Below are 19,335 nucleotides of genomic sequence, written 5' to 3'. Positions count from 1 at the left end.
TTACGTAACTCTTGTAATTTAAACGTTAGAACAGTGAAACGCTGACTATTTACTACTTTTGACACGTTCATTATTTGTACCAAAATTTTAGAACAAAGAGTAAAAAATTTAAAAAAACATTTTTAGCTCATTCAAAATTTCCAGTGATTTTTATTAGATTTGCAATTTTAACCTTGTCACAACAACATTTGCAGGAAGTACTACTCTCATTTACTCATTGTCATTACACTTATTAACTTCGCTAAATTACAAAATTTTGGAGTTAGAAACCACAAATTTTAGAAATTTTACTTTCAAAATAAAACAATAATTAACCCTACTGAAAATCTATTTGTTGGCATTGTGGCGATGGGTGAAGGTTGGCACAATTACCACCACACTTTCCCTTGGGACTATAAAGCAGCCGAATTGGGCAACTACAGAGCAAATGTTACAACTTTATTCATAGACTTATGTGCAAAATTTGGATTAGCATACGATTTGAAAACGCCATCGAAGGATTTTGTTCGGAAAATTATTTTAATGAAAGGCGACGGTTCGCATAAAGTATTTTGATTGATAGGTTAATAAAATGTTAATAAACAAAAATGTTTACTCTATTAAAATACAATGAAAAGTATGCAACTTGTTTTTTATTATACCTTCATCATAATCTTAAATTAAAACACGCAAAAGCGTGCAAAAAGGGGTCTTTAGAACACTAAAGCTTTAATAGTTATTTAATAAACTAGTTTGTTAATGAAGGCGATTAATGATCGACACTGTTTAAAGCACGAACGAGCGAAGCGAGTGAGTGTCTTTAATAGTGGAGATCATTAATCGCCCATTAACAAACGAGTTTATTACAACGTTTTATCGTTGACCACCACCTCAACTTCCACTTCTTTCAGGGACCAGACTCCTTTAACTGAAATGACCACTCCTTTAACTGAAAACACGACTTCTTCAGTGGAACTGAACATAACCTCAAACCAATTCGATAAAGTGCAAGTGAATGATGTTCACAGCGCAATAACTCTTCCATTTTTAACCTTAAATAATTGTAGTATTAATTAAAGTGCAAGTGAATGATGTTCACAGCGCAATAACTCTTCCATTTTTAACCTTAAATAATTGTAGTATTAATAATTTCGTTGTAAATATTCAGAAATAGAAACATAGTTGAAGATAATACCGTAGTTTTTGTTTTATTTCTGTGTGTATTTCTGGTTGCATATGTCAAAATGTCAAAATTACAAAAAGAGCTGCATAATGAAAAAGAGAGCGTTAATGACACCCATTAACGCATCCTTTTTCAGACAAACTGATTCATTAATATCGACATTAATAAGAGGTCAACGATAAAGTTTTTTAGGAAACAAGAAATAGTGAAATGTCAGGACCAATTTTTATTTATAATATAAATGAACATGAAAATTACAATTAGTATTGTTTGAAATTTCAAAGCCCGCCGCTTTAAGCTGGTTACTATTGTTTCTTGCTTCTAATTCATAACTAGTAGAAGCTTTTTTATTTTCATTTTTCTGTTGGACGTCTACAACTCTTGATGAAGTTGATTTAGCAACCAATGTGTTCAGTCATCGCCGACTCCATCTTATACCAAGCCTGTTCAATAGCTTCCGAGATCTGTTCCCGCGAAGTAGGCCATGAGTACGTGAGGAGTGCGTACGCTAGCGCCACTCTTGACGATTTCTTGAAACAGTTCTGGCCATTTTTTGATTTTTATTTTATATTTCTGATTAGTAGCCGTTTCCGCGAAGAGAATGATCTGTTTTCTTTATGGAAGTTCGGAGAAATCGCTTTCCTTGCATTCCAGATGCCGTAATTTTTGATGAATTTACCCGACATACCTAACCTATCATCACTTCAACTTTCAAAGTGACGGAAATGTCACCAAAATGAAAGAATTATCACCAGAATTTGATACGTTTTCTCGTCGTTGGGGTCACTGGCGTATGTACGGCGATGACCTTGAGGGAACTTTTTGCAAAGGGGAGAAATCAAAATTGAACAGGCTTGGTATAAGATAGTCGGCGATGGTTCAGTACAGCAGCAATGCATTTGGAAACAACTATTTTACTTGAAGGTTCAAGTGTACCCCCTATCTCAAAAACGGTAAATTCAAAAATTTTGAAAAAAATCCTGAAGATGTAAAATTTTGTTCTAAACCACATAAAATTAAAAAAAATCTGTCTTGCGGTTTGGAAGATAATTTCAAAAAACTTAGTTTTTATGTACTTTTTAGCTGTTTTCTTTGAAACTGGTGGTTAGATTTACTTCAAATTTTAATATGACTTGTCTTGTAGACTCAGAAAAATGTGGGATTTTTTTTTATAATTTTTGAATTTACAGTTTTCAAGAAATGTGTGTTTTTTGAAAACTTTCGTTAATATCTACCATAATTTCTTTTTTTTCTAATATACAAGTTATTTAAATATTTCTCTCATATATTTACCATAAATTAGGATCAATCAAATACACTTTGTAGCACAGAATAGTCGGAAAAAAAATAATTAAAGCTGGGATACTATGACACATTTCGATCAAAAACTATGCTATAGGAAGTGGTGTCCCCAAACGGTCTGGAAATAATTCAAATTATTTTTTCTATCTCATAATAAGAATGCGCTTTCGTCGCCTTGTTGATTGATTCCTTTCTTACGGGCAAAAAACTGCATCAAACACGCTGTGTGATTCATACAATTGCCCATTAAAATACTCTATAAAGCTTGTTCTTACGAAATGCAGAAAAAATTATATGTTCGACTGGAGGTTTTTTTTTAGCCCAAAGATGCATGTGTTGACTGAGACAAAAACTTATTTAAAGTTGCTACAGTTTGTATTTTCTTCCCTTCATAATATTGTGCAAGATGCAGAAAAATCTAGCTAATAGTTTTGGCAGCTGTGACACTCGCTTTAAAAATGTAATTTTTAGCGATTTGTGAGAGTTTGTGGAACCAATCTTTGATTTTTTTTAATATCTTAGTCGTAATTTATGCAAATTGTTTTCAAAGTTTGATGAGAAACAAATGTTTTATCAAGTTAGTTTTCAAATTTATAGTCAAAATTGGAAACTACTTTTATACCAAATGTCAACACCTTGTATCACAAATGTCATCAACCCTTTAGTTCACTTTAAATCGTAAAATTAAATTGTGGTCTTTTTGATGTCAATTAACAATTTCTAGGGTCCAGAAAAATTAAACACGCCTGCGTTAATTGAAACTGACCTTCTTACCATAAATGCAGTTTTCAATTATCCCGTCATGATTTTCAAAACAAAGTTGATAGGTATTTTTTAAATTTGAAACACAATTTGTATTAGATTAAAATAAAAATTAATATATTTTTATCGCAGTTATGCTGAAAAGAATTTGACTCAACTCAACTCAAAAATCGCTAAACATTATTATACGTTGCCACGCCAAACTAACGGTGATAAAAAACAATTTTTTCGTCAGATTTTATGTAAATTTGCAAATTTTTATCTTTGAAATTAAAGGCGATTTTGAGGGTGTCCATAAGTGTTGCCGGATCATGTATTATGTTCTGATTTATCCAATAAAAAATTTATTTTTTATTTGTATCGCAATTAATTTAGCCATATGAAAAAGCAACAAGGAGAAAAATGTGGTTTCTAAAGAATATATAAAATTGTTGTTTTTTTATACTTGTTATAATGTATTCGAATCAAATAATACACTGAAATGTCAAATGACTTTCTAAGATTAACAAAGAAACTAACTATTGTTATTAATGTGTGAATCAACACTTTTGTTTTTGCATTTATAGGCTGATGAATTGTGAAAATATGTGAAACGATGTCTATGATAAAATTTCTAAAAGTACATTAAAAAAATAAAAAAATCAATATTTTCAAAAACATCAAAAAAAGAAAATAATTGTTGTTAGCAACAATGATGTTTATATTTTATATTTTATTATATTTTACAAAACGTTGACGCTCTAAGTATGAATGTAAAAATGTAAAAAAAATTATTAAAGAAGTATAAAAATTAATATGTTTAATATCATAGTGTGTGGTGTACTTTTATGTTATGAAATTAAAATTCTTAGATACCTCTAGGAAAAATCTTTAATTAAAGGGTTCGAACGTAAAACATGTTAAGTTACAAAGAGCCGAAAAATATTTCAAAAAATTAAAAATTAATATTATAACAATAATTATGAAAAACTAATATTTAATAGAGCTGCTTTTGGAGTTGTAATATAATTTATGGCATATTCTAACGCGTAAAAATATGGATAAAATAACATGTTTTGCGTGAAAATCCGAAAATTATTTTTTACGCCCGAACCCTTCAATTATATTTCTGTTCTTTTATGTGAGTATATTGTAGAATCTCTACTTTAAATTCGTTCTAAAATTCTACCTACCTCCACTGTACCTCATCCCCAAAACAGCGCATCCTATTGATCAACTCCACAAGAGCACCATGGTAAAACAAATAAAATTATAAAAAACCAAATTAAACTGTAACATTTACATTTTAAATTGCGCCATCTCTCGTAGGAGAATGTCATTATTTGTGGGTTCACTTGATATACATACAGCGTGATTTTTTTAAAACGGCAGGCGTTGTAGAATTTTTATTTATGAACCGATTTCAAAAATTTAAAAAACAAATTAAATGGTTTTTAATTTACTATAAACTGATGATTATAAAAATTTTCAAAATGTCTTAGTATCTTTTGGGCGATAGTCAACTTTCTTATTTAAAATTGGAACCCATATTTTTTTTTCATAATTTGGAAGATATTCATTTTCTTGATTCAGAAATGTGTAATATGTTCTACTTTTAACCAAAAATATTTTTAAAAAAATTATCAAAATTGAAAAAAAAATAAGCAATAAAAGTTAATAAAATCTACGTGCATGGTGTCAAATAAAAGAATGCCGTTATTGTAATGTCAAAAAGCAGCAAATAACAGAAAGGATCGGCATTTTTTTTAGAAATTATTAATAACAAAAGACAATAATAAATACATATCAGAAAAAACAACTACCTAATTTAATTAAAATACTGTTGAAACGCCATCCCGTTTTTTTTTATTGCACAATTGACACCTACGAGAAATGCATTGTGCATTGTAAGGTGTAGCCCCATCTTGTTGAAAGAAAACTTGTTCTTTCTGTTATTTGCTGCTTTTTGACATTACAATAACAATATTGTGTTATTTGACACCACGCACCTAGATTTTATTAACTTTTATTGCCTAAATTTTTTCATTTTTGATATTTTTTTTAAATATTTTTTGTAAAAGTAGAACATATTACACATTTCTGAATCAAAAAAATTAATATCTTCTAAATTATGAAAAAAAAATATGGGTGTCAATTTAAAATAAGAAAGTTGAGTGTCGCCCAAAAGATACTAAGACATTTAGAAAAATTTTAAAATCATCAGTTTATAGTAAATTAAAAACCATTTAATTCGTTTTTTAAATTTTTAAAATCGGTTCATAAATAAAAATTCTACAACGCCTGCCGTTTTAAAAAAATCACCCTGTATATACAGAGTCCGGCAACACTTGTGTCCACATTTGTTTTTTATCATGGTTTGGTTGGCGTCGAGACGCCTAAGAAGTATAATTTTTAGCGATTTTTGAGTTCTTGCGGAAATATTCGCGTTTTCATTTTTTTTTTCAACATAACTGTGATGCAAATATCAGAGGTTTTATTTTAAATCTAGTGCAAATTGTATTTAAAATTTGGGAAAAAAACGCTGTTTTATCAAGTTAGTTTTCAAAATTCTGACAGCGCTGCGGCAAACTACGTTTACACCAACATTTCACAAGTCACTTCATTCACTCTTATAAAGGTTAATTTTGATTAACACGGGAATGTTGCACTTTATGGACACCAGAAATCGTTAATTTACATCGACAAAGTGACAATTTCACCAATTAACACTTTTGTTACAATCTAAAGCGAGGCAAAGGATAGATGTCATTTGTGACACAAGATGTTGACAGATGGGTGTAAACGTAGTTCCCAATTTTGACGTAATGAAATTGGAAACTAACTTTGATAAAACCGCATTTTTTTCTCAAATTTTAATGACAAATTGCATTGAATCTAAAATAACAGTTGAGATATTGTTTACACATTTATATTGAAAAAAAATTAAATTAGGGGTTGATTTCACAAACTCTCACAATTAACTAAAAATTACATTTTTAAGGCGTCGCGACGCCAAAACTATCAGTGATACAAAACAAATATTTGCGTCAGCTTCTAGCGCTTTTCAACTGTGAGCGTAGGCAAATTTTCAAAATTTTACCTTTAAAATTAAAGACGATTTTGGGGGTGGACACAAGTGTTGCCGGACCCTGTATAGTATAGCCACTAGCCACACTCGAAAATTTCCATCACACCTGACGTTTCAACTCATCGATGCTCATACCACAGTTTGCCATAATCGTAGCTTTATAAAGGCCAAGATACGCACGCTGCAGCGTGTTTTAATTTAGAATTATGATCCAGGTACATACAGGGTGTGCCAGGACTCGCGCCCCATAGAGCAAGGGAAGGTGCCGACAGCAATACAGATGGTAAATTTCAAAACAAAAATTGACTAAGTTTAATAGTATTCAAGAACTGATAAAAGGTTAATAACCAATCCCGAAAGCTTATTCGAGAAGTGGAGTAAAAGGCTATCCCAATTTCCTAGGCAACGAGAGTCAAATATTCATCTGACCAATGGATGCTAGTATGTGTTCAGCTTCAGGATTGGCTATAGTTTTTTTGTCTTATCCCGGTTATTTTTTGAATTAAAAAATTATAGTTTCGAAATTTTAGTTCAAAATTGTTGCTTCCATAAGCCCTTTTTCTCTGGGGCGCGAGTTCTGGGACACCCTGTATATTAAAGAATTAATTAAATTTAATTCGGTCGATACCTCGCTTATTTGCGAAGCGATCTTAAATTGTTGTGCTCATTTTACGCATAAGTTCATGCAGAATATAAAACTGTACGAGTATTTAACATACGTTTACAAATATTTGAATTAAAAACGCTTAAACTTAAAAATTAATTTTTTGGCTTTTGGTGGTCTACTTCGGTCGATGTTTCGCTTATTGGCAGAGCAAACTGGGGTAATAGGTGCTCATTCTCAAAATTCCATGTGGAATTCAAAACTATGCGAGTTTTTATCGGGCATTTACAAATAAAGGAATTATAGTCTAAGCAAAATAAACATGAACCTCGGAATAATTCACATAAGGCTGATTTTTTTGTGTAGGCCTTTATTTTATTGTTTTAAACAAATTGTCAAAAGTCCTCATCGATAGGTGTAACTGCCAAGATTCATCTAGCTCAAATCTGATGAAAATAATGCTTAAGTGTGAGATGTCAACCTAGATATACCTACAATACAAATTATCTATTTTATTTCTTTCTGGATCTTCAAAGCTATATGACATTCTTGGAGAAAATATACACAAAAAAATTCAATTTGAAGAAGATTAATTTCATTCGATGTTATAAACAACGCATGAGTTAACAAGTGGAAAAAAGCCAGCTTATACCTTCCCTCCCAATGTCAAAATTCTTATTATTAACCCAAGCTGACTTAAAGTTCTGGTGGATGAGACCTCTTCAATGTATTCTGTCATAAAAAAAGCGCTCAAAGTACTCTATTTTGAAGAGAGTGTAAAAATGCGACAAATTCTTGTAAATTTCAAAAAAATAAAATATTATAAAAAAATTTTTGTTGCAAATTTGATAAAGTACAATTTTTATAATAGGTGTTTTTGCCGTTGGAATCATCCGATATTTGCAAATAATTGTTTTCTGACATTTACCACCGCGAACTTTTCTAGCAGCAGATCTATAAAACTATTTAACCTACCGATCTAAGATTTGGTCAGTTGATAGATCTCGAACTTCAATTTCTCTCTGAAAAAACTCGTTAAATATGATCCTGAACACAATTCGTTCGATAAATATTTCGTTAATTTGTGAAACATACTCAAGTTATTGCTACCCATTTGTCGCAGAATTCCATGCAAAGTCTAAAATTGTGCGAATTTTTAACAATTAAAGTTCCGGACAGTAAATTTTCAGCTCCGAAATGTTGTCACCTATTTCACTAATTAAGTCGCTAAACCACGTAACCTAAAAGATTTTCTTAGAACTGTCATTTTAGTTCGTTCCATCAAACTTGTGGAATTATACAGTGTCCCAGAACTCGTGATCCAGAGAAAAAAGGCTTATGGAGGCAACAATTCTGAACCAAAATTTCGAAACAAAAGTTTTCTAGCTAAAAAAAATAATAAGATATAAGAGGAATAGATATAAGATATAAGAGATAAGAGGAAAAAACGGTAGCCAATCCCGAAGCAGAACAGAACTTGAAAATCGGTAACTATGACACAAACTATCTTTCATTGGTCAGATGAACATTGCACTCTCGTCGCCTAGGATATTTTACTCGGTATTTAGAATAAGCTTCCGGGATTGGTTGTTAATTTTCTATCCTTTTTCGAATACTATGAAACTTAAGCAATTTTTGATTTGTAATTTACCATCTGTATTGTTGTCGGCACCTCCCTTTGTTCTCTGGGTCATGAGTTCTGGGACACCTTTATTTAGTCTAAGACTATATCGTTTAATCAAGGATTAAGTTTCTGCTATTCAAATTTCGTTTAGTCTTTACTATATTTCAGAACTAAATTTTAAAATTTCTCTTATTTTCTGTTTCTAGAATCAAGCCTTATAGTTTTTTTAGATTATACATTATTAAAAAAAAATCAAAATTGCAAAGTCAGCAATTCCATATGTCACGGGTGTGATAAAATGACAACATTTTTTTAATTTATTTACGACTAAGAGCTTTTTCAAGCAAAAGTACACTGTTATCAGGTAGGTTAAAGTGCTGCAAATTATCTAAATAAAATTTGTTAAGTTACGATTGCAGATCATAGAGCAGCAAATTAATTTGTGGTGTCACGGGTGTGACGCGTACAAATTAAATTTATTGTTTTTAATAACATTTTTCTATATTAGAATAACCAATTCAATTGTGCACTGTATTTTTTAGAAAACTGTAACGGGTGTGACATACATTTGTAACGGGCGTGACAAAGCAAAACTTGTTAAATAAACGTTGCCAAAAAATGAAAATATTGTTGCAGAAAGACTAATTTTATTAATGCTTGTAACATTTTGAACAAAGTAAGTCATATTTTACACAGGCGAAGGCGTCCACAACCCCCAGTTTCGGTTTCACAAATTGGTCGAGTGTACTTATATCCTCTAGACATAAATTAAAGGCCGCCAGTGTACCTACATCCACTCTAAACTAACTTCTTTATTTGGACAAAATATGAGATATTGTTGGATATTTGGTATTGATTGGTTGAATATTTTTACTTAGTTGATTCAGATATTTTGACTTTGAATTCACCAGTATACAAAGTATTTATATTATTAATTGATTTTTTGCTTTCAAGAAGAAATGCTTAGCAGAATTGTTGATTACCTTTCTGTGAACGATACGTTTATTTGTGCCTCCCATACCATCCAAAGTTTCTTTAACGTGTGAGCATTTTAATAGGACTTGTTAAAACCAACTGTGTGTACATGTTTAAGCCTTAAATCATCAAATTTGGAAAGTCCGATCTAACAATTGTCACACCTGTGACATTTATTTTCAGTATTTCTCTAATATATCTTTTAACTTTAATTAGTGCAAAAACTGCATTAACAATTTGTTACTTTGTATACAAATTATCAATTTTTAACTCCACAGATTTCAATCAGTTTTGCCAACTTTTGTTAAAATATTGTAACGGGTTTGACAAATTTTCTCAACAAAGTTTTAATTCAAAAACAAATTATGAAATTACTTTTTTATGTATTCAGTATCTGATGTGTTAAGTAAATAGTTCAAACTGATTTGTCCACTAATTTTAAATTCTTGGAATTTATATTTTGAGTGAAAAAAATATAAGTGAAGCGAAAAATTTAATTAAAATAGATGAACGAAAGTGTAGTTAAAAGAAGGTGGTTATTTAAAGTATCAAGAAGCAAACAATTCAACCATTCATGGTTTTGGTTAATTTAAGATTTATATATTCGATTTTTAACAAAATTATGTTTCTGCAAGATGTTTTAGTTTTTAATGTGTCAGGTTCAGTTCGTGTAGAACTGCTGAAGAATAGGACAGGTTTTTTGAAGCGATAATATTTTCGCAGTTTGCAATACAGTTTTTTGAACTAGAACGGCCGCAAAAGTAAAAAATAAACTATAAGTTGTCAATTTTGACATGTAAAAATCGCCTCTTGTCATTGTTTGCTAACTAAGGAAGTTACGTAAACTTTACATCAAATTTAATTTAAACTGATTCTTTACATTTAGAATTAACATGAAATTCTAAAATCCATCAAATTCCATTGTTTCGATTCATTTTCTTTATTAAAAGAAATGTATTTAAAATTTATAGGTAGCTTTATTGTTAGGATTTGATGAAAATGAGTGCATTTGCATTTTGAGGGAAATTTTCAACATATAAAGCTGTTTTGAGGAAGTTCGTCATACTCAGTCTTGTGCTGAGAAAAAAGGGTAAATTTAGTAATAGGCGATGTTATTTATTATTGTGTTATTTATTTTCAGTTGCCGAAAATGCCTCCCAATAACACCCTATCGCCAGTTGTGACAACACAAGTTTCACAAAGTCAAAAAGACACAAAAATTGCTTCTAATTATGAAACACTTTGGGGATACTTTAAAACACCCGTAAAATGGACTAATGTTACAGCAATCTTTTTCGCACATATTCTAGCTTCATATGCCTTATTAACACTTCCAAACATCTCTCACTGGAAAACATTCTGTTGGAGTAATTTGCAAAAAAATAAAATTTTTTGATATTTTTAGTTACTTTTTTAGATTATTTTCTTGGAGTGGCCTCAGCTTTTGGAGTGACGGCAGGAGTTCACAGGTTATGGACTCACAAATCGTACACGGCTAGATTGCCGTTGAGAATAATTTTGGCAATATTGTTTACAACGACAGGACAGGTACGAATGTGGAAGATGGCGAAATAACATTTTAAATTTGAGTTTTTGTTTTTTAGAACAGCTTTTATGACTGGATTCGAGATCACAGACTTCATCACAAATTTAGTGAAACGGATGCTGATCCCCACAATATAAAGCGAGGATTTTTTTTTGCTCACGTCGGATGGCTCATGATGAAAAGGCACCCAAAACTACTTGAAAAAAGTCGCCAGATTGACTGTAGAGACATCTTGGAAGATCCAGTTGTTGTCTTTTTTCAAAAGTTCGTAAACTAAATAACTGTTTTGTTCAAAATCATGTACATTTTTAGGCATTTCTCTGCTTTGAAATTGGTACTCGGCTTCATTTTGCCAATGGCGGTGCCATATTTCTGTTGGAATGAAACAATTTATTGGAGCTTTATGCTTTGCATTGCAAGATACATGTTAACTTTGAATTTTATTTGGACGGTTAATAGCGTGGCACACATGTTTGGGAACAAACCGTACAATAAGTAAGTAGATATTGTCAAAAGTGTGTTGGTAACACTTCGGTTTATTTATTGCACAGTGGTGACAAATCCGTCAATTTTGTTTTCAGCAAACTTGATAAAATGAAAGTAACTAAAAGTTGTTGTTTTTTGTTTATTAAGTACAACATTGATGCCAATAATAATTTTGAACTGTTTTAGGAATATCAACTCTACTGAAAGTCTGTTTGTTTCTGTTTTCACAATGGGTGAAGGTTGGCACAACTACCATCACACTTTTCCTTCGGATTATAAAGCAGCTGAATTGGAGAACTACAGAGCGAATGTTACAATTTTATTCATAGATCTGTGTGCAAAATTGGGATTGGCATACGATTTGAAAACTTCTTCAAAGGAGTTCGTTCAGAAAACGGTTTTGATGAATGGTGATGGGTCGCATAAGCTTCAGTAATAGATATTTACTAAATTTTTGAATATAAAAGCAAGTAAACTTTTTTGGTTATTTCATTTTGGAAATTGCTACTAATCTAGCTACCATCCTGAAATAGTTATTTAAATTCGAGCTCAATTCAATTCAAAATGAGCCAAATTCACAATCTGGAGATGTACCTACATCGCAATCAATTTTATAAAACCGATTTTATTCAAATTTTTAAAATTGCTATTCCTTGTTCTAAAATCTTGTATTTAGGTACAATTAATGGACGTGTCGACAGTAATAACTCGTCCAAATTTCACTGTTATAACATCCGAATTACGAGAATTATACGAAATTTTGAATATTATTGGTTCATTTTGAATATACAGGGATGTCTCAGAACTCGCGCAGGACCCGCGAATGCAGATGTTAAATTTGAATCAAACTGCACAAAAAAAAGGGTAAAACAATGTTTAGTATTAAAAAAAACGGTTTTACTTCAACCAATCAAATCTCTTTCTCGAAAGGTATTTTCATAAATAATATAACGAGTGGGCTCGAAATTGTCGGAAATTTTTCCGACAGACGAGTAGTTTTTTCGACGATCAATTGCACGAGTGAGCGAAGCGAACGAGTGCCAATTGTCCGGAGAAACAAACTAATTTTGTTAATTTTATTTTCTATTCTATAACGTTTAAATTACAAGAGTTACGAAATGAAAAACGAAATTTTGAAAATTATTGGTTCATTTTAAAAGTAAAAATTTAAAAAATTTGTCTTTCTTGCTCGAAAGTTTGTAATTTGGCAGAACTAATGAGGATAATGAGAGTAGTAACTGCTGCAAATTCTATTGTGACAATATTAAAATTGCATGAGTTTGAAGATCTAATAGAAAAACTGGAAATTTTTAGATTGCCTTGAAATAAAATGTATAAAATAATTTTTGTTGTAAAATTTTGTATTTTGGTACAATTAATAAACACGTGTGTACAAAGCTACTTCTCATTTATTTTGAACACCCCATTTCAAGATCATAATTTGTGCAAATTGTGGAGCTCTACGGCAAATTTGAGAGGATTTATGTATTGAACTAGGTGGCCCTCGGAATTCTGTAGACTCGCTTTTTTCGTGGACCTCGCTTTTCCGTGGCGTTGAATATTAATTTGGGATTGTTTATTTGTTAGATTATGAAACAAAAAAGGCGAGTTTTACAGAATTCCGAAGGCCACCTAGTTAATTGTATTTTGTCATTTAACATTTAGCAAAGAAAGTTTTAAAATAACTTCATATTTTGTGTTTTTTGATTTTTGAAACTCTGATACAAATAATTACGCATGGCAAAATGAAGAATTTTCTGAAAATTTTAGAAAAAAAAAACAGACTTAAAGGTTTAAAAAAAATAACCAACGGGCTTCGCTATTTAAAATTTAACAGTACTACGCAGAACATTCATAAATCAGACAGACTTTAATGGTTTCTAAGTCCATTGCAAATTCTATTACAATGAAAGAAGAAAAAATATGACATACGGTGTAGTCTCTCATTTAGGCACCACGTCATTTCAAGAAAAAAAGATATAACAGAATCTCATTAAATTCATTAATTCGCAAATAAACATTGCATTCCAATAATCCCCGATAATAAGAATTATTATTCACACAGGGTGTTTGAGATTTTCGCTGCCATATTTGAAACGGACATACAGAAAAATGGCCGAGTCAAAAAAAAAAGAGATTTCAGCAATAACTATTAAATGGGCTACAATAATAATTCATATTTTGGAACTCATTGCTTGGAAACGAACTATTTGTTTAAATTTATTCATTCATAAATTGATATTGACCAGAGGCTCAGTCCACCTGATTTCCTCGCTGACTGTCTTGTAATTTCGTCTAACTTCCCCTTGATATCTTAATGTTTTAATATCTTAATGATTTTTCCTTATTGTCTAGTGATTTCTCATTGATGACATGACTTGTCAGAGGTTAATACCTTTCAAAAATGGCATACACTTAACTTCCTCTTATTTCCTCGCTAATTTCCCCTGATTTCCTTTAAATTTTGTCTAACTTTCCCTGGTTTCCTATTGATTGCTCCTGATGGTACTAATGATTTTCCAACAATTTCGTCTAAATTTTATTGATTTTTTTTATTTCGTCTAAGTTTCCATGATTTCGTAACGAATTCCTCTGATTCATAATGATTTACTAAGACTGATCCACTGATTTCCCAGGAACATTGATCTTAGAAGTCAAATTTTTCAAAAATGGCATACGCCAAACTTCTCTTAATTTCTTTGTATTTATTTTTGTCTAACTTCCTCGGATTTTTTGTAATTTCGTCCAAATTTCACTGATTTTCTTATGACTTCATCTAACTTCTCCTGATATCCTAGTGACTTCCTCTGATTTCCTTTTGATTGGCCTCTGATGTTCTAATATTTTCCCCTGACTTTTTAGTTATTTCGCCTAACTTCCCCTGATCTAGTAATTTCCTCTTATCCTATTGATTGACCCTAATTTTCAAGTGATTTCTCATTAATTTTCCTGATTTTCTCGTGATTTTTCTGGGAGGTTAATCTCTCGGGTATCGTTGTTTGCAAAAAAGGTTTATTTGCGCTCTTTATTAAACTCATGCAATTACACAATAGATTCTTAGTTTTTAAAAGATAGACTGCTGTTGATAATTTTTGTTTATGACGTCAGTTCAATTCATGGAATTCCACAGTAATTAAGGCGATTTCTGAGTTAGTGTCCGCTAAGTCATAAAATGGTTGGGACCCATGACAGGTCCCATAGCTTCTCAAACGCAAAACCGACAGCAAAAAATTGAATAAATTTTGTAACTTCAATTATCCCCGATAACATCATTGCTACTTCAATATTCTATTTATTTTGTATTATTTTATTTCTATGTTTAAATGAAAATGTACGCAGAAGGCGAATTCTGTTATTCTTGACAACCTTTTTTGGATAAGTTATGTTACTGCTGTTCTATTATCGATGCCGTTTTGGTGGTTTGTTGTTTTCCTTTTCCAACCCCTGTTATCATAAGTTATGAACGAAGATGAAGAACACTTAGTCGAGAGTCGTACCGGTACCACATTCACAAAAGAAAATCGTAAGTCGGGTAAATAGGATGTGATTATTACTGATTTACAGCAGCCCCATTTTATGGCTTAGAGGACACCAACTCAGAAATTGCCTGTACCTTCCAAAATATTCTTTTTTTACGGAAATAAGGACCCAAAGAACTCATTTAGCCCATCCAAAGCAAATACTTGTACCCGAAACATGCGTAAAAAATCTATTTTCTTGTAAATCGAGAGTAAACTTTCGTAATTAATTAATGTCAAATTATGTTTTTTTCAGAGCTCGGACTAATTTTAATAAGTGGATTTTCTTTCGAAGAAAAGAAGCCGCTACCGTAAACTATATTTTATGTATTTAAACATTTTGTATAAACATCGTATAATTGTAGATGTGCGGTTTGGGGTTTGTTCAAGGGTTCTGTTTTTTTTTTTGTTGAACTACAATAAAACGACCATCAAGATGGTCAGTTTTTTCTGGTGAGAAAGGGTGTGGAGTGATGTCGATACTTGTCGTAAATAACAAAACTAATTAAGAATTATGTAGTGTGATTATAATGAGTACCCCAATTAAGCCATACATACCTACTTGCATTTTTAGTCTCCCTAATATCTACCGCTTTAGAACGATTAAAAATCGGCCAAATCGTAAATAGTACTTACGTTTTGGGGTATTTTATGTCAACGATTTTTTTTAAACTACAATAAAACGACTATCAGGACGTCCGGTCGCATTCTTTATATAGGTTTCACATTCTTTATCTCTTGTTAATTTATTGTTTTCTTGGAGTTCATATTTGTTTATCGGTTTATTCGTAATGAACATTATTTTATTCGATCGTACATCATTAATTCTATTAGTTCCTCCCAAATTACTACAGATCCCGCGAAAGAATAGAACAACATTCGAAGCTCGGCTATGAACTTCTAGTTGTCGGTACCAAATAATGATTTTATGGGTTGATTGGGGTAGAGTCACTACCCAATTGGACAAAACCACTAAATATAGCAGATTCTAAAACTTTCTCATTGTGAAAGACATCGGTAAAATTCGCTTAATTTGTTTAATCCTTCTAATATCTGCTGTCTTACAACGATTAAAAATTTGACCGAATCGTAAATGTTCACCAAAATTTGAACTCGTCGCATCAATTTAATTTATTTGTTGAAATTTTGTCTAACTGTAAGCATATAGTATTCTTTTTAGGTCTGCTTTGACTTTCGATAAGATTGTGCAAATCTGTTTGTTGATATTTAGTCGGAATTGACACTTTGAAAAAAATAGCTTGCTACTTGATATTGAAAATGTACTACATATTAAAAATAAGCGCCGAACAGGCTCCTTGAGAATGTTTTGTTTTCTTCGAGTTGTTTACCTGTTCATTCATTATGAAACAATGAAGAATATTTTATTTATATCATCAGTACAGAATAAGTTAGGATGTAGATATGTTTTTTTGTAACTTGCCCCCGTACCAAAATCACACGCTTGCAATAAAATTTCCATGGGTAACTGTTTCGAGAAATATCCCAATATGCGAAAAATTAATGAAAAATCGAATTGTCTCGATACGCTACAATTTCTAGAGATAATAGAGTACGACTTTGTTGTAGTAGGTCGGGAATGGATTAAAATTTAGAAAAACGAAATTATTAGACGTTCGGTTCTTTGATTATGCTTTAAGTAATAAAGTTTTCGTCCCCCGGAAGGGGCGGTCCAGTTTGTTTACATATCACTTCAGATCCCGAGAAAAGAGGTAAAAAATACTGGTCATAACTCTCGGGCAACATTTGAAGCTCCGCTGTCAAGTTACAGTTACAGCAGGTAGCAAATAGTGATTTTATGTCTTAATTGCAGTACTCACTATACAAAAGCATTAAACCGGTAAATTAGCAGATTCTTAAATTTTCATATTATTTACTACTTTTGTGTAATGAGTTCCCGCAATTGAGTCTTACACAATTGCATTTTTTGTCTCTCTAATATCTACTGCCGCCGAACGATTAAAAATTGACCGAGTCGTAATAAAATTTGATACTCGTCGCGTCCATTTCATCTATCTGTTCTACTTTTGCATAAGTACCCCTAAAAAGAGCCTGTTAGATACTTGGTATTTATGCAACAGTTGTCGGCATTAAGTCTTAATTGGAGTACTCACTACACAATAGTACCAAACTACCGAATAGCAGATTTTGTTATTGATGAAAAACATCGGTAAAATGTGCCACCCGACTATCCCTGTCTGATGGTCGTTTTTTTTTTCTGGTGAGAAAGGGTGTGGAGTGGATGCCGGTACTTATAAATACTCATAAATAACAAAACTAACTCAAGTGTTGTGATGGTGTACTCCTTTTGTGTAATAAGTACGTTAATTAAATCATACACATTTGCAATTTTAGTCTCTCAAATACCTATTTACTGGTTTAGAACGATTAAAAGTCGGTCCAGTCGTAAATGGTACTTAGGTGTTGGGGTATTTATGATGAACAATTCGGTTTTTTTTTGTTAAACTACAATAAAACGACCATCAAGACTTCTTAATCCCTTGTTAATTTATTGTTTTAGTCAAATTCATATTTGTTTATCGCGACTATCGCTGTGTGATGGTCGTTTTTTTAATTGTGTGAAGGGGAATGGGGTGACGTCGATTTAGAATTAAGAATTAAATTATGAAGAATATTTTATTTATATCATCAGAACAGAATAAGTTAGGATTTATTTGTGGATATGTTCTTTTTTGTAACTTCTCCCCGTGCCAAAATCACACGCTTGCAATAAAATTTCCATCGGTAACTGTTTCGAGAAATATCCCAATATGCGAAAAATTAATGAAAAATCGTATTGTTTCGAAACGCTATTGTTGTAGTAGGTCGGGAATGGATTAAAATTTAGAAAGTCGAAATTGATTCCAGGTTCGTTTCTTTGATTATGCTTTAAGTAATAAAGTCTTCGTCACCCGGAAGGGGCAGTTTGTTTAGATACCACTTCAGATCCCAAGAAGAGACGTAAAAAATACTGGTCATAACACTCGGGCAGTATTTGAATCTCCGTTGTCAAGTTACAGTTGCAGCAGGTACCAAATAGTGATTTTATGGCTTAATTGCAGTACTTATTATACAAAAGCATTAAACGGGTAAATTAGCAGATTCTTAAATTTTCTTATCTTTTACATCTTTTGTGTAATGAGTTCCCGCAATTAAACCTAACACACTTGCATTTTTTGTCTCTCTAATATCTACTGCCGCCGAACGATTAAAAATCGACCGAGTCGTAATAAAATTCGATACTCGTTGCGTCCATTTTATTTATCTGTTGTACTTTTGCATAAGTACCCCTAAAAAGAGCCTGTTAGATGCCTGGTATTTATGCAAATTTTTTATACACAGTATCAACAAATGTTTGTCCATCAAATGATGATCTGTGATTAAACAATGAATTCGCGCTTCCTGATTTTTAAGTGTAAGTTACGCATACATACCTAAAACACACCTTGATGGTCAAAGAGATCCTGTATTAAAAATAAGCCGAACTCAATTAATAAATCAATTTCCGCTAATGTTTTCTTCGTTGTTCGGACCGATTTAAATAAGTGCCGAGACAAAAAAAACCGCTACCGTACATGTTGTGTATACAAAAAATCAGACCCTAAATGTTTACTACATCTTTATAGTCTCTCTCGACTTAATGGTTATGGTTTTGTCCCCACGAACAGTAAAGCATTTTGAAACATCTACCACGTCAGCAAAGCCGGACGAACGAAAACGACTTTTAAAAATTTATTTCTCGAAAACCAAACGGCCGAAAAGGACGAAAACCGGCCACTTTGTTAGTTTGGAAACTCGTCGATTTTTCTAGCGGGGCAAAAAGAGCGAGAATGGTACGGTTCGGGAGGAGATAATTTTGAAAGTACGTACACCGTCGAACTCGAACATCTCAACTTTTAGAGTGAGGGTTACCCTACACGTTTTAGTATAGAGTTAATTGAATCACGCAGGGGTCGACCAAGAAGAATTCAGAATGCAACGCAAGCACAAAAAGACTTTTAAATGTTAATATAAGAGTTTAAATAAAATCACTCCTGTTGCGTTTTTTTGTAGACTCTGTGCTTTATTGCCCTGTCACATCTGCATGGTATCAACATTGCTTGCATTTAAACATTTAAAAAGTACCGAACCAGAAAAATTTACATGTATTTCTTTTGTCTTGTAAATGATGAAATACTAAAATGAATAGGTCTTTGTCCTTATAAAATTCATTATAAAAGAAAATATATTTAAATTTAAACGCTGTGTCATTTTTAAAATTAGATGGAATA

The 19,335-nt window shown here is 31.7% G+C and overlaps 1 protein-coding gene across 1 annotated transcript; it reads left to right on the top strand.

Moving 5' to 3' along the window:
- The first annotated feature begins 1,567 nt into the window (after window positions 1–1,567).
- Window positions 1,568–11,964, top strand: LOC148176468 (acyl-CoA Delta-9 desaturase-like). Its single transcript, XM_088035113.1, has 5 exons — window positions 1,568–1,661; window positions 10,914–11,044; window positions 11,101–11,306; window positions 11,355–11,537; window positions 11,715–11,964. Exons 1-5 carry the CDS (start codon window positions 1,568–1,570, stop codon window positions 11,962–11,964), a joined length of 864 nt encoding a protein of 287 aa, XP_087891239.1.
- Window positions 11,965–19,335: the final 7,371 nt, after the last annotated feature.

The sequence above is a fragment of the Gnatocerus cornutus genome, chromosome 4, assembly GCF_029298725.1.
Source record: "Gnatocerus cornutus isolate USDA-ARS CGAHR chromosome 4, icGnaCorn1.1, whole genome shotgun sequence".
Taxonomy (NCBI): domain Eukaryota; kingdom Metazoa; phylum Arthropoda; class Insecta; order Coleoptera; family Tenebrionidae; genus Gnatocerus; species Gnatocerus cornutus.
Note: the sequence above shows the minus strand (reverse complement) of the source record. Positions and strands in the feature narration are given on the sequence as shown.

Coding starts and splice junctions, on each gene's coding strand:
- LOC148176468 (XM_088035113.1), top strand. CDS start 1,568: ATGTGTTCAGTCATCGCCGACTCCATCTTATACCAAGCCTGTTCAATA. Junction 1,662..10,913: donor AGGCCATGAGTACGTGAGGA/GTGCGTACGCTA, acceptor TTACTTTTTTAG/ATTATTTTCTTGGAGTGGCC. Junction 11,307..11,354: donor GTTGTTGTCTTTTTTCAAAA/GTTCGTAAACTA, acceptor GTACATTTTTAG/GCATTTCTCTGCTTTGAAAT.